At 47.6% G+C, this 15,037-nt stretch overlaps 1 protein-coding gene across 6 annotated transcripts in view; it reads right to left on the bottom strand.

Annotated features, from left to right (window-relative positions):
• Window positions 1–15,037, bottom strand: part of NF2 (neurofibromin 2) — a 221,335-nt gene that overhangs the window by 158,245 nt on the left and 48,053 nt on the right. For 5 of the 6 annotated variants that reach the window (XR_003859163.1, XM_029619386.1, XM_029619384.1 and 2 more), the window contains exons 10-11: window positions 10,969–11,043; window positions 3,109–3,222 (exon numbers count right to left, since the gene is read on the bottom strand). Coding sequence is in view for 5 of the 6 variants with exons in the window: in XM_029619386.1 (XP_029475246.1) it covers window positions 3,109–3,222; window positions 10,969–11,043 (189 nt within the window). In the remaining variant the exon portion in view is untranslated. The remainder of the gene's footprint in view (window positions 1–3,108; window positions 3,223–10,968; window positions 11,044–15,037) is intronic. The other variant, XM_029619388.1, reaches the window with a different exon arrangement.

Here is a 15,037-nt window from a genome sequence, read left to right as displayed (position 1 = left end):
TGGCCGTAGGGCAGCACATTTTGTATAGACACAAGGGGCTGACATGAGCCCAAACAGCAAAACTCGATACTGGAAGTGCTGATTTCCTCATCATGAATCAGAGATACTTCTGGTGACTGGGGAAGATGCGTGTATGCATCCTTCAGATCAGGAGAGAATAGCCAGTCCCCTTGTTTTAGAAAGATGATCAAAGTGTCCAAGGAATCAATCTTGAACTTTTCTCTCTTAATGAACCTGTTCAAGGTCCTTAGGTTTAGGATGGGACAAGTCCTGTTTTCTTTGGAATCAGGAAGTACTTGGATTAAAATCTGCACCCTCTTTGCCCTGGTGGAACAGATTGACTGCTCTGGCCATTAAGGAGGAGAAGAGCTCCATTAGCAGTAACCTTTGATGCGCTACTGGACCCCAAAATGGGTTCGGATGGCAATTTGGTGGGGCATCCAATAAGTTCAGTCGATACCCTTGATGAACGATGGAAATAACCCACTGGTCTGAGGTTACACTGGGCCATGAAACATCACAGCCCTTCCCTGACCGGCAGATCCATTGCCCTGGGTACAGGTAACTGGACTATGCCTCCCTTTGACCCAGTCAAAACCCCGTTCCTGAAGCTGACTGGGACTTTGGAGCTCTTTGCTGCCTGGGACAACCATGAGAGCTCTGATGTTGCTGACGGGAGTGAAAGGGTGGAGGATAGTACTTTCTTTGGCGAAAGAAAGGCTTCTGCCCCGATCGCGCCAACTTCCTAGATCAGGAGGATGGGTCTGGAGTGCTAGCGGAGAGTTGTTGAAGGATCTTCATGATGTTCCAGAATCTGGGCCACTGCATCCTTAACCTTATCTCCAAAGAGATTCTCTCCAGTGCACAGCATATCAGAGATCTGGTTAGAGAGCAGAAGCCTGCAGCCATGCCATTCTGCAGGCACAGATTCCCGCTTCATAGACCCTCGATGCCATTTCAAAAACATTGTAGATCACGCGGACCTAGTGTTTTCTGCACTCCAGGCCCTTATGCGCCAGCAAAAAGAGAGTGTCCTGCTGCTACTGAACAACTGCTCGGCCACCTCCTGCAATTGCTTCCAAATGTCCCACAAGTATTGACTCATACAGAACTGGTAAGAAGTCATGTAGTCCCATGAAAAACTCCCCCCCCCCCCAAAAAAGATCATCCATTATGTTATGTGATCCTTCCCCAGGGGTGCCGCAGAATGGGTCCTAGAACGCTTGGCTCTTTGAGAATGGACTTGACCACCACAGATTGGTGGGGAGCTGTCAAATGTCAAATCCGGGAACCTTCTGGATGAGATAAACTGGGTCTACCTTCTTGGTCAAGGGAGGCACTGTGAGGGGGTGTTCCCACATCCTCAACAGCAGCTCCTTAAGTATTTTGTGCACTGGGACTGCCACAATTTCTTTAGGAGGCTCCACGAACTGGAGAATTTTTTGCACCTGGCATCCTCCTCTGTCAATAACTGAAAGCGGATGGCCTCAGCCACCAACCTAACAAAACCTGCAAAGGAGAGATCCTCAGGTGGGGGACTTCCTTCGCTCCTCTAGAGGAAACTGGTCCGAAGGCAAACCATTGGAGGCATTGTCTGATACCTTTGTTGAGTCACCCCCTCAGGAGTCACAGGTACCCCTCATCCCCACTGTCAACCAGGGATGGGGCCCTTGGTGCTTGGCCTTTGTCCAGCAATGTTGGAAGTAAAGAAACTGGAAGGGGTGTCTGCAGTCCTTCATGTCTCAGCTGGTCTGGACAGAGCTTCCTCCTCCGAGGAACCAGCCACAACCACCATATCGGCAGGTGGAGGCGGCAGTGCCCCGACAGGCATCAATGCCATCCCTTGAACTGACACAGTCTGGGTCGTTATCACACAAATAAGCGTGTGTAGAGATTCTAACAGCGGCTCCAAGAGTGATTGTGCCGGCATCTGTGCTGCAGTGGCGATGCTCTGCATTGCCCTCTTGATCGCCAGATGTACTCACCTCTAACATTGCCGAAACTAGAACCAACTGGGACAAAGGAGGAGTGACCAGATCCTCTTCGGAACTGAGAGGAGGATCGGTGGCTGGCACTGGGACCGATGGAGTCCTTGATGTACCCCCAAGCATTAATGGAGGACTGGCTCTCCTCGCTCCAGGGTTGCTTTGGGGGCATCACAGCGTGAGCTGGCATATCCCTGTACCCGGTACTGTGCATCGATGGCGAACTATGTCAATGTTTCTTCAGCTTCCCTTGATGCTCAACATGGTCCGTCCCGGTGCCAAGGCCAATGACTAGGAACCGAACTATGGCTGGTCTCCAGTGCTCCTATCTGCCGATGGCATGGACGGCTCCCACTGTTGATGGCTCGGTATCCATCGGTGCGGCTCCGTTGTCCCTCAATGCCAATGACCTGGTCTTCTCTGACCCGAAGAGCGGATCCAACTCGATAATATGGAGCCAGAGTCCCTTCGGGATCATCTGGGTGCATTTGCTGCAACCTCAGATGTGTCCTCTGCCTGCGGGCATTGCATGACATCTATCATGGGGGTCTGTGATAGACATAGTCCTCGTGCACTGGGGGCATCGTTTAAAACTGGAGATGGTACAAAATAAAAGTAATGCAATGTTGAAATTGATGGCAACAGGTGTCTATGGCCAGTGGGCACCAAGCGCATTGCTGCCCTGGGGGACAGAGACAAAAATAAACTTACCAACCCTATATAGGGAGCTAGAAGGGAAACCAAAGGGGACCTGGCACCAACCGCACGAGGCAGAGAAGAAACACGCACAAAAATACAAAGAAATACGCAGAGACAAAAACGCGTGAAGCTTTCCAGCACATGCCAAGTAGGTCCAAAAGAGCTAGGCTCACTTCACTGCAAATTTGTAGGCTCTGCAGAAAAGAAGAGACTGAAAGGGATCGGCGTGGATGCATGCTGGGCATGCTCAATGATGCCAAGTCAAAGTTCTAGAAACTCTGACATGTTTTCCATGACGGGCTCCATTCGACATCACTCACGTGTGAGGACTACCATCCTGCTTGTCCTCAGAGAATGGTGTAGCTTGACAATATGAAGTTTCTATTTATTAATTTTCATTCTATAATACAACCAGTTGCCTCACCTGTTTCCTGGCCTTCTCTTCTCTGGCTTGGGCTTTCATCTGCTGCACCTCTAACGAGTCAGCCTTCCTCCTGCGCATGAACAGGTCATGATTCCCGATGCACAGCTGCAGGATCTGCACCAATCATAAATTCAGGAAAGGAATTCCCACAGCTGATTGGCATGAGCATGGAATGTGTGCAAATGGAATATACACATTCAGGTGAGCTGAAGCACAGGAAGAAATTTCACACACAATACCAGAATCTGCATGCTTCACTGGCCAGCTCAATGGGTTACCAAGCAATACCAGGGGAACCTGCATGGCTGAATTAAAAGGTTAAGAGTGGGTTAGAGATGGGCTGGTGAAAAGATAGCTGAGCAGGATGGTACATGGTTGCACACGCATACACAAAACATTCCCTATGACCTGCACATTTCTGAAAGAAGGATGGAAGGACATACAGGGGCGGATTTTAAGAGCTCTGCTCGCCTAAATCCGCCCAAATCCGGGCAGATTTAGGCAAGCAGGGCCCTGCGCGCCGGTGAGCCTATTTTACATAGGCTCACCGGCACGCGCAGACCCCGGGACTCGCGTAAGTCCCGGGGTTCTCCGAGGGGGGCGTGTTGGGGGGCGGGCCCGGTCGTCGTGGCGTTTCGGGGGCGGGCCCGGGGCGTGGCCGCACCCTCCGGACCCGCCCCCAGGTCGCGGCCCGGCGCGCTAGCGGCCCGCTGGTGCGCGGGGATTTACGCCTCCCTCTGGGAGGCGTAAATCCCCCGACAAAGGTAAGGGGGGGCAAAAGGAAGTTCCCTCCGAGGCCGCTCCGATTTCGGAGCGGCCTCGGAGGGAACGAGGGTAGGCTGCGCGGCTCGGCGCGCGCGGCTATACAGAATTCATAGCCTTGCGCGCGCCGATCCAGGATTTTAGCGGAGCCGCGCGTATCTACTAAAATCCAGCGTACTTTTGCTGGCGCCTGATGCGCCAGCAAAAGTACGCCTATTCGCGTTTTTTGAAAATCTACCCCACAGTCTACAGGTAACAGTGTGCTGGCCTTGTGCTGTGGCACTTCAGTTTAATGAAGGTGGTTACTGAGAAGCTGCTCAGTCTCTGAAGGACAGCCTAAAGGTGTCTGTAGCACAATCTATTGGCTAACAGAAGAATTTCAATGTTACTGCATATTTATAGCCAGTAGCGTAGCAGAGTTGCTTACCTGTAACAGGTGTTCTCCTAGGACAGCAGGATATTAGTCCTCACTCATAGGTGACATCATCGGATGGAGCCCCGATCCGGAACTTTGATCTCAAAGATTCTAGAACTTTCAAACATGCCCTACTGAGCATGTGCAGCTGTAATTATCACCTGTCCCCCTAGGCAGAGTCCCTTACTCCATGATATAGCTCATACAAAAAGAAACCAACTCCCAGGGGAAGCAGGTGGGTTTCCATGAGGGCTAACATCCTGCTGTACTTGAAGAACACCTGTTACAAGTAAGCATAAGAACATAAGAAAATGCCATACTGGATCAGACCAAGGGTCCATCAAGCCCAGCATCCTGTTTCCAACAGTGGCCAATCCAGGCCATAAGAACCTGGCAAGTACCCAAAAACTAAGTCTCAGGAAAAGCTACAGGCTGTCCGAGCAGGTCAAAGTGGGAAACCTCACGGTGCTGTAAGCACCACCTCTCTTCCCTTTTGCCTTGAGGCAGCCAACCCACAAGGGGCTTTAGGCAGGAAAAGAGTTGGGTTCTACAAAACAAAAACAGAAAAAAATAAACCATAGAAAAGACAGAGGCAAAACCCCGATGCGTAGCAGAGGCAACTAAGACAGGGGAGTGATGAGAGTGTCAGAAACATAGTCCGCATCATGGAAAACATTACAGGCAGGGTTTCAGATCAGTAAACCCCGACAATAACAGTAGATCTAGAACCTCCTGGATTCAGGAAAAAGTCTAGAGATGTAAACAAGGACTCTTTGATGAAGACTGAACATAAGAACATAAGAAATTGCCATGCTGGGTCAGACCAAGGATCCATTAAGCCCAGCATCCTGTTTCCAACAGAGGCCAAACCAGGCCACAAGAACCTGGCAATTATGCAAACACTAAGAAGATCCCATGCTACTGATGCAATTAATAGCAGTGGCTATTCCTAAGTAAACTTGATTAATAGCCGTTAATGGACTTCTCTCCAAGAACTTATCCAAACCTTTTTTGAACCCAGCTACACTAACTAGACTAACCACAACCTCTGGCAACAAATTCCAGAGCTTTATTGTGCGTTGAGTGAAAAAGAATTTTCTCTGATTAGTCTTAAATGTGCTACTTGCTAATTTCATGGAATGCCCCCTAGTCCTTCTATTATTCGAAAGTGTAAATAACAGAGTCACATCTACTCGTTCAAGACCTCTCATGATCTTAAAGACCTCTATCATATCCCCCCTCAGCCGTCTCTTCTCCAAGCTCAACAGCCCTAACCTCTTCAGCCTTTCCTCATAGGGAAGCTGTTCCATATCATTTTGGTTGCCCTTCTCTGTACCTTCTCCATCGCAACTATATCTTTTTTCGAGATGTGGCGACCAGAATTGTACACAGTATTCAAGGTGTGGTTTCACCATGGAGCGATATAGAGGCATTATGACATTTTCCATTTTATTAACCATTCCCTTCCTAATAATTCCTAACATTCTGTTTGCTTTTTTGACTGCTGCAGAACACTGAGCCGATGATTTTAAAGTATTATCCACTATGATGCCTAGATCTTTTTCCTGGGTGGTAGCTCCTAATATGGAACCTAACATCTTGTAACTACAGCAAGGGTTATTTTTCCCTATATGCAACACCTTGCACTTGTCCACATTAAATTTCATCTGCCATTTGGATGCCCAATCTTCCAGTCTTGCAAGGTCCTCCTGTAATGTATCACAATCTGCTTGTGATTTAACTACTCTGAATAACTTTGTATCATCTGCAAATTTGATAACCTCACTCCTCGTATTCCTTTCCAGATCATTTATACATATACTGAAAAGCACCGGTCCAAGTACAGATCCCTGAGGCACTCCACTGTTTACCTTTTTCCACTGAGAAAATTGACCATTTAATCCTACTCTGTTTCTAGTCTTTTAACCAGTTTGTAATCCACGAAAGGACATCGCCTCCTATCCCATGACTTTTTAGTTTTCGTTGTTACAAGACAACTGAGAGCTCCCCAGAAAGAAATTGCGGTCCACTGGCATCTGAAGGACAGAATGCATCTGCAGAAGTGTGCCTATGTTCAGCTGTCAGGCACAATAGACAGAAAAAACAAAGCAACACTTGGAAGAATAATCAGCAACAATGGCAGGGTCAGAAGGCATGAAGAACACAAGGAGGCAGACTGCTAAACTGCAGGGCTAAGAACAAGTTGCTATATTGTACATCTCAACGCCAAGTGAATAACTGACCGCCGATTCCAGTAGGGAGTTATCCACCAAGATAGAGCCCTCAGCCTGCTTGGAACAGCTGAAACAGAGGGAAATCTTCCAGGGAAGAAATCCAGAAACACTCCACCACGAGACAGGAAGCCAGGGTACCGTAAGTGCAAACCCTTGTCAAACAGGATTTCTTCACTGGCCTGGAAACCCTAAAGGAACCAGGGCAGGGTCAGAGTGATCTCTAAACAGATTGCCCATGAACTTGGCTTAGGTATTAATACCTCCACCATGATATATTTCCCCCAAGGAAGCATGCAGTCCAGTAAATGGAACAATGCATGATCCAGCACTGCTATCCTCAAGCCACTGCAACTAAAAAGTAATATCTCTGTTGCAGGATCCTTTGTCCCCCTACTCCCTCACTCATGGATATGGCGATAAATTGAAAGGCATATTTGCCAATTAGATGGACAAACCCTCCTCACTAAGGTACGATCTGACAGGCGAGAATGACTAGCAATAGTGGCCCTCCATATAAAACACCCATTAAGCTCAGCAGGTATCAAAGGTGACTCCTGGACAGGCACTAGTCTTCACTGGGGAGCTACCCTGAAGCAGAGACTCCTAGTATGACGGGGAGACCAAATCTGGAATAGCTCCCTTGCGAACTAGACCTGCTGGGCATTAGGATGACCTAAGAAGAGCGCTACCGCCTGACCGGCTCTTGGATTCCACGAGGAATCGAGAGTGCTTGCCAAATCAGAAGCAGTGACATCCCTCCTTTGGGAAATGAACAAGGGACACCCCTTGTAAGGGTGGGCAGCCAAGCATCCAGATGGGGACCCATAAGGATTGCCCTGCAAACCCAGTCATATCTCCCCTTCCTGAAGGGACAGGAAAGCAATGGGAATCAGGGCCTCATGATCCTGAAAAACCGTGAGAGTTGAGTTACAGTCACTGATCGACTAGGTTCAGAAGCAACAAATCTGCCACCCTAAGATGGGGTAGGCTACCACAGTATTTAATGGAGGGACCCCAGTAAAAACAGTCCAATGATCACCGCTGCTGTCCCCTGGTCCTGGCCTACAAGGAGATACACAGATCGAAAAGAAAAGAATCGAGGCTCCACTTCAGCGATAAACCAGCAAGAGACAGAGCCCCAGGGACTTTCCCATAAAGAGGATTTCTAACACGGAAGGGGTCGAAAGACATTCCTCTTCTGAGCAAGACTCCTGACATTACCCTCCTGGTATCCACTCCCGCAGGAGTTTGACCACGGACACAGTTTTAAGTCAGTCCTGTGGCTGCAGCGCACAACCTGTTGTGCTCGCCATGAGGGAAACACACACACCCACCCCCATACAGTAGAAGGTAACTGGAAGAATAGCATCCTCTGCTGTAAAAGCACGCTAACTAGTACTCATACAGTGGTGTCCCAACCTATGTATGGCAGCACACCTACAAATCCTCTCTCTGTGCTTGTAGGTAGAATCCCACAGCACAGCTAGGACCGAGCACCACCTGTTAAGAGTCCGTGGCAGTGTACTGCCAAAAAGCAATCAGACTGTGTGATGGCACCTTCCTCCCTAGTTACAGAACAGTTGAAGAGGTTGATACCATGGCGTGATGATGGCAGAACCCTGGCATGGGTGTGTACTGCACAGGCAGGGAAAATGCTGCTTGCCAACGCCAAGATGCTTAGAGTAGATGCCCCGCTGTACCCAACCGCGCATGCTGCACTCCACTGTCACAGTAACTCCCAATGGAGTGGATAGGAACAGTGTGCAGATGGCTCCCCAGTACCACTGGGCTCAGATTATGGCATGGTGGTGGGTGGCGATCTATGGCATCACCCCCATGGTACCCCCTGTTCTGCTAACAGTCCAAGAAGCTGGACACAGCCCTTGAGATTGAGTCGGGAATGACTCACCACAGTTTCCCTTATGGATCGGCAGCAGTGAAGTCCATGCTGACTGATGGTGCCCCTGGTGCTCTGTGGTCATGTCCTGCAGCACCTGACCACATCCACTACTGCCCACCATGGTGACAGCATCCATAGGGCCCATAGTACTCAGACAATGGATCACATCAATGGCACCAAATGATGCAGCACCCAGAGACTCTGACAGTTCTTCATGTATTTTGATCAGTTAGATGGTATATAGCACCATCCCCAGTGCCATAGGTGTCTGCAGACATCAAGAGCCCGGTGGCACAGAGGCCCAGGTGCCCGAAGGCATCGATGGACCGGCGGTACAGAGGATGCCAGGGGTGTCTGCAGCAGAGATTCTGCAGCCCCAACACACTTCATTGGTGCCCAAAGGAACCAATGACTGCTAGCGCCATCTACAGTTCTCCCTTGGCTCACCTATATGTCAGAGGTTGTCGATGCTGCAAGCTCGATGGCATCCCTCATCAGTGGCTATGGCTGACGTTAGCTATGCTAGCTCTCATTAGCACTGATGGTGCATGAAGCCAGGTGAGGCCTCAAATGCCCCTTGATTCCATCGGCTCAAGGCCCCCGAGATCATCAGCATCCATGGTGCCCGATAGCAGTAGGCACCGGAACACTACCCCTGGATGCCTCAGTGCTCCAGGATGCCTTGAGTAGTTGGAGAATCCGGCATCCAACAGCTCCAAGTCTGTCCAAGGTCGAAACCCCTGTTGCCCGAGGGCTTCAGTAGAACTCGAGGGCTCTCATGCCCCAGTAGTCGATAGACTCGAGAGCAACTAAGTTGCTCAATGGCGATACCAATGCCTCTGATGGTGCTCGACAGTCGAGAGCAGCAATGAATGGCATCGCTGGCTAACACACCCAATGTCCTCCATGTAGGCCCCGCACTTTGATAGCATGAAGGGTATTGAGGCAGCTCCACACCGCGATGGCCTCGAGGCCATGCACTGCAACAAGGTCACTCACCTCGATGGGATCGAGGGCATCAATGGTATTGATGGCCCTGAGGGCAGCTCCAATGGCGTTTGGGGGGGGGGGAAATCATGGTGCTCGATGGCAATCCTGGTCCCCAACACTAGAGGTTGGTGCTGCTACTCCCCCACATCGAGGCCCAAGGCACTCAATGACTCCGGTGCATAGAGTCCACAGATACCTATGTCACAGAAGGCCCTTAAGGCATAGAGGGCGATCATGCACCTTGATGGCTTCAAGGGTGATCATGATGCTCAATGGCAGTCCTGGTCTCCAAAGCGGTCCTGACATCAATGTGTCAGATCAGTGCACTGGTCACAGACATGCGCGTGCAACTGTTACTGGGCATGGTACTGAAGATGAGGCAGCAAGTTGCTTGCCCTCTCTCACAAGGAGAGTGCAATGCCATCACAAGCAAACAGGAGGGAAGGCTATGTCATCCAGGGCTCCTGCCCACGGCGACTAGTTCCTTTGTATGTGGGGAGGATGAACTCCCCCCACCCAAGGAATGGTGTGGTCCTTGACATCCTGCTGTCTGAACCTCCATCAATGAAGATCGATCGAAGAAATGACATGGAACTTCTGCCCATGTAGGACTCAGGCAAGTCCCCAGGCTCAGCGGCCTACACGGATCACCCACAGACTGCATTTTGTCAGTCCTGCCAGCACTTCACAAAGGTTAAAAAACAGAGCAAGGAGAGGAAACATATCAAAACTACAGGTGCAGTATTTAATAACGGATAGCATTAGATTCTGTCAGGCTGCACAGTGACTAAAGCCTGCTATGCAGCTGGCAGATAGTGGAAAGAGGAGGAAAAAAGGAAAAGAAAAAAAAATATATATAAACTAACATACAGTAAGGGGAAGAAAAACAGCTGCAGCTCTTGGAAAAAAAAAATCACTTACAAAAACTGTGAGGAGAAAGCAAAACTGAATACCATGACATATACGGCTCCTGTGACCACATGGCTCTACAGAAGAAAAAAAAAAAGACACTCTGGGACTCTGCCTAGGGAGCAGGCTTATAAGTACAGGGAGCAGGCTTATAAGTACAGCTGCACATGCTCAGCAGGGCATGCCTGAAAGTTCTAGAATCTTTGAGATCAAAGTTCCAGACCGGGGCTCCATCAAATGATGTCACCCATGTGTGATGACTACCATTCTGCTTGTCCTCTAAGAAAGCTGGGTTTTAAAAGTTTTGGATAAGTTTCTAGAAGACAGGTCCATTAACTACTATTAGTCAGGTATGGCTAAGGAATGCTATCTCCTATTTTCAAGGAACTGAGAGTGAACATCAGGAAATGGCTCTCTCCATTAGGATCTGTTGGGTACTTCAAGTGACCCGGATTGGTCACTGTCAGATACAGGATGCTGGGCTTGTTGAATTCTGGTCGACCCAGTATGGTATTTCTTATATTCTTATTGTGGATAAATGAAAAACCTAATTGGCTGTGGAGTAAATAGGACAGGTTTGGGAACCACTACAAGAGGCATATCTGCTTCTGGTACAGAGTAGACACAAATCATTGGTTTAGTACACTCACCAGTTTATTTACACGGAGCTTTGAGGAATTAAACTTGAAGACATCAATCTTTTTATCCAAAGGCTTTATCGTAAACTGAAAGAGAATAGGAAAATTGGTTCTTACCTAATTTTCATTCTTGGAATACCACAGATCAGTCCAGACAAGTGAGTTAGCATCCCTACCAGCAGTTGGAGGTACTGCTACTTAACCGAGAGTGCCATCTGCAGTCCCTCAGTATTGACCTGTACCGAAGCCAATGTAGAGCCAATCAACTCAAGTAACCACCACCCCGCCTAGGGCAGACATAGAAACTCACATCCAAGGACACAGAAAAACTCTTTGTATATAGTTGGAACTTTTGGACAGAAGCTAATTTCTGCTCTAAGGAAGTAACTCCAATAATAGTCTTTTGGAATCCAGGGGATGGGTCTCTGGACTGATCTGGGGTATTCCAGGAATGAAAATTAGCAGGTAAAATCCAAATTTTTCTTTCCTATTCATACCCCAAATCAGTCCAGACAAGTGGGATGTACCCAAGTTCCCCTATTTATTTATTTATTTATTTATTTTTAATTTTTATATACCGAAGTTCTTGTAGGGACTACAAATCACTCCGGTTTACATAAAACAATGGACTGCCCAACAGAGAGCGGAGCTTTACATAGAACAGTAGAACATATGGAACAATATAACTAGATGACAATTTAACATAGTGATAAATAAATATTATAGTTTAACTGGTAATACTAGATGACAATTTAACTAGATGACAATTTAACATAGTGATAAAATAAATTATAGTTTAACTGGTAATACATAAAAATTATATTATTTAATATAAGCAGTATAACTATTTAATGTAGAATAAAGGCGTATTAACAGTGCCAAATATATATATAGAAATGCATTTTTTGAACTCAAAGATAGTTGTTCCGTTGCAGAGTCTTAAAAAAGGACTTGGTGTGGTGTCCATGATTAGGAGATACCTAATATATAGGATGTCTGCCCTACACAGGGCAGGAACCCGAAAGATCCGTTCGCACATCCAAACGATAATGCCTGGTGTGAGGACCAAATGGCTGCACTACAAATCTCCTGTGGCAACACCAATTGGCAATCTGCCCAGGAAGTTGCCTGCATTCTAGTCAAATGCGCCTGCAATCCCTCCGGGACTGTCCGACCCTTACATATAGGTCAAAAAATAGTTTCCTTCATCCAATGAACAATGGTGGCTTTAGAAGCCTTAGTTTCTTTCTTTGCACCTCCAAACAAGACAAAGAGGTGATCTGACAGCCAGTAGCTATTAGTGACCTTGAGATATCACAGAGTCCGACAAACATCCAGGAAGTGAGTCCCTTGCCTGCTGTCTCTCCACAGCCAAACTCGGGAAAGCCAGAAGCTCTGCCATCTGGCTGAGGTGGAACGACGAAACAACCTTCAGCAATAACGAGGGAACCATCCACAGCGATACACCATAGCCTGAAAGCCGCAGAAATGGTTCTCTACACTACAGGACAAAGCCTGATGTTCAGAAATTCTTCTGGCCAAACAAATCGCTACCAAAAAACCCACTGCTTTTAAAGTAAGATCCTTCAATGACACCTTCTGCAGCACCTCAGAGGTCCTCAAACACCCCACAATACCAAGTTTAAGTTCCAAGGAGGACATATCCTCCGCACTGGAGATCGTAAATGCTTGGCTCCCTTGAGAAATCAAATGATATCCAGCTGAGATAATAACAGCTTTCCTTACAACTTTCCCCGAAGACATCCCAAGGCTGCCACCTGTACTTGCAGTGAATTATAGGTGAGGTCCTTAGTCAAGCTCTGCTGTAAAAATTATTTGTAGCTAATCTTATCATTTATTCATGTTATTTGATGAATTATTGTTGTCTATTTTATATTTAATATTTAATGATTTACGTTCTTTTGTTCAAAACTCTGTTTAATGTAACGCCTTACCCGCGACAGTTTTGTTCTATGGAAACAGACCTGATTTGATATTTATATCGAGAATGTCGGTATATAAAAACCCTAAATAAATAAATAAATAAATAAATAAATAAATAGGCTAGGATGTATGGCGCACCCACGACTCAAACATTCCCTACACCCTGACATAAGACTTGGCAGGTCTCCATGCCTGAAGCAATGTAATAACAACAGACTCAGAATATCCTTTTGATCTTAAATGTCTCCTCTCAAAAGCCAAGCCGTGAGACAAAAGTGATCCACCCGATCCGAGAAGATAGGTCCTTGTCTGAGCAGACCTTGAAGATAAGCCAACCTGATAGATCTGCTTCATCTTGTCGTGGACAGCCCCGCAAACCACGGTCACCGCGACCACTCTGGCGCCACCACCACCCTGCCTGGATGTCACTATGTTCCATAAGATCCACCCTACAAGAGGCCATGGAGGAAACATGTACAGCAGAATCCCCATTGGCCATGGTAGAACCAGAGTGTGGATCCCTTCAGCTCCTGACTTCTGCGATTGAAGAATCTCCTTGCTTTTGGCAATGTTACACAATGCCATCAAGTCCATCGGAGATTGCCCCATCTGGCCCGGATGAGTTCCAAGGCCTCCACTGACAACTCCCATTCTCCTGGGTCCAACTGCTGTCTGCAGAGATAATCTGCCTGTACATTGTCTACTCCTGCAACATGAGATGCTGCAATCCCTTGTAGGTACTGCTCCGCCAAGACAAATAATTTCTGGGCTCCAGTCACTTCTCGACTCTTCATCCCACCTCAATAATTGACATTTGCCACCATTGTCGCATTTTCTGAGAAAGCTCTCACCAATCGACTCCACATCTGAGGAAAGAACACCAATGCAGTGCAAACTGCCCTAGTTTCCAAGCGATTGATAGACCAGGTCACCTCTACTGGCGACCACCGCCTCAGGGCCTTCTGCCCTTGACAGACTGTCTCCCAGCCTCTGAGACTGGCATCCGTGGTCACCACTACCCAGACCAGGATTTCCAGATCCACACCCTTCTCCAAAATGGGTTGCGACAGCCACCAGAAACTGGATCTGGAGACCCCAGCAGCAGTAAGGGTCATAAGAACATGCCATACTGGGTCAGACCAAGGGTCCATCAAGCCCAGCATCTTGTTTCCAACAGTGGCCAATCCAGGCCATAAGAACCTCGCAAGTACCCAAAAACTAAGTCTATTCCATGTTACCATTGCTAGTAATAGCAATGGCTATTTTCTAAGTCAACTCAATTAATAGCAGGTAATGCATGTCTCCTCCAAGAACTTATCCAATCCTTTTTTAAACACAGCTATACTAACTGCACTAACCACATCCTCTGGCAACAAATTCCAGAGTTTAATTGTGCGTTGAGTGAAAAAGAACTTTCTCCAATTAGTTTTAAATATGCCACATGCTAACTTCATGGCGTGCCCCCTAGTCTATTATCCGAAAGAGTAAATAACCGAGTCACATCTACCTGTTCTAGACCTCTCATGATTTTAAACACCTCTATCATATCCCCCCTCAGCCGTCTCTTCTCCAAGCTGAAAAGTCCTAACCTCTTTAGTCTTTCCTCATAGGGGAGCTGTTCCATTCCCCTTATCGATGAAACTCCTCCAACAAATGGATCCCAATGGGACAGAAGTGCCCTCTGAAGTGGACGCAAATGAGCAGAGGTCCATAGAACTAAATCTAGGGTAGATGCGATAGAACTCAGAACCTGCAGGTAATCCCAGGCCCTGGGCACTGGCATATATAACAGATGGGCTACCTGTGACTGCAAAAGTGTCAAATCTCACCCCCAAATACTTCAAAGACTGGCTCACAGCAAGATTACGCTTTGCTAAGTTCACCACCCAGCCTAATGAATGCAACATCTCCAGCACCCTCTGAACCGATCGGCAACATTCTACTTCTGACTTCACTTGAATAAGCCATTCATCCAGATAAGGGTGAACCAGAACACCTTCCATTCACAACGCAGTTGTCACCACTACCATCACCTTCGTGAAAGTCCGCAGAGCTGTTGCTAATCCGAAAGGCAAAGCCCAAAACTGGAAATGCTGACCTAGCACCATGAAACAAAGAAATCTCTGATGCTCCGTGC

Source organism: Rhinatrema bivittatum, chromosome 11 (assembly GCF_901001135.1).
Source record: "Rhinatrema bivittatum chromosome 11, aRhiBiv1.1, whole genome shotgun sequence".
NCBI lineage: Eukaryota > Metazoa > Chordata > Amphibia > Gymnophiona > Rhinatrematidae > Rhinatrema > Rhinatrema bivittatum.
The sequence above is the reverse complement of the archived record's forward strand: the minus strand, read 5'-3'. Positions and strand labels throughout refer to the sequence as shown.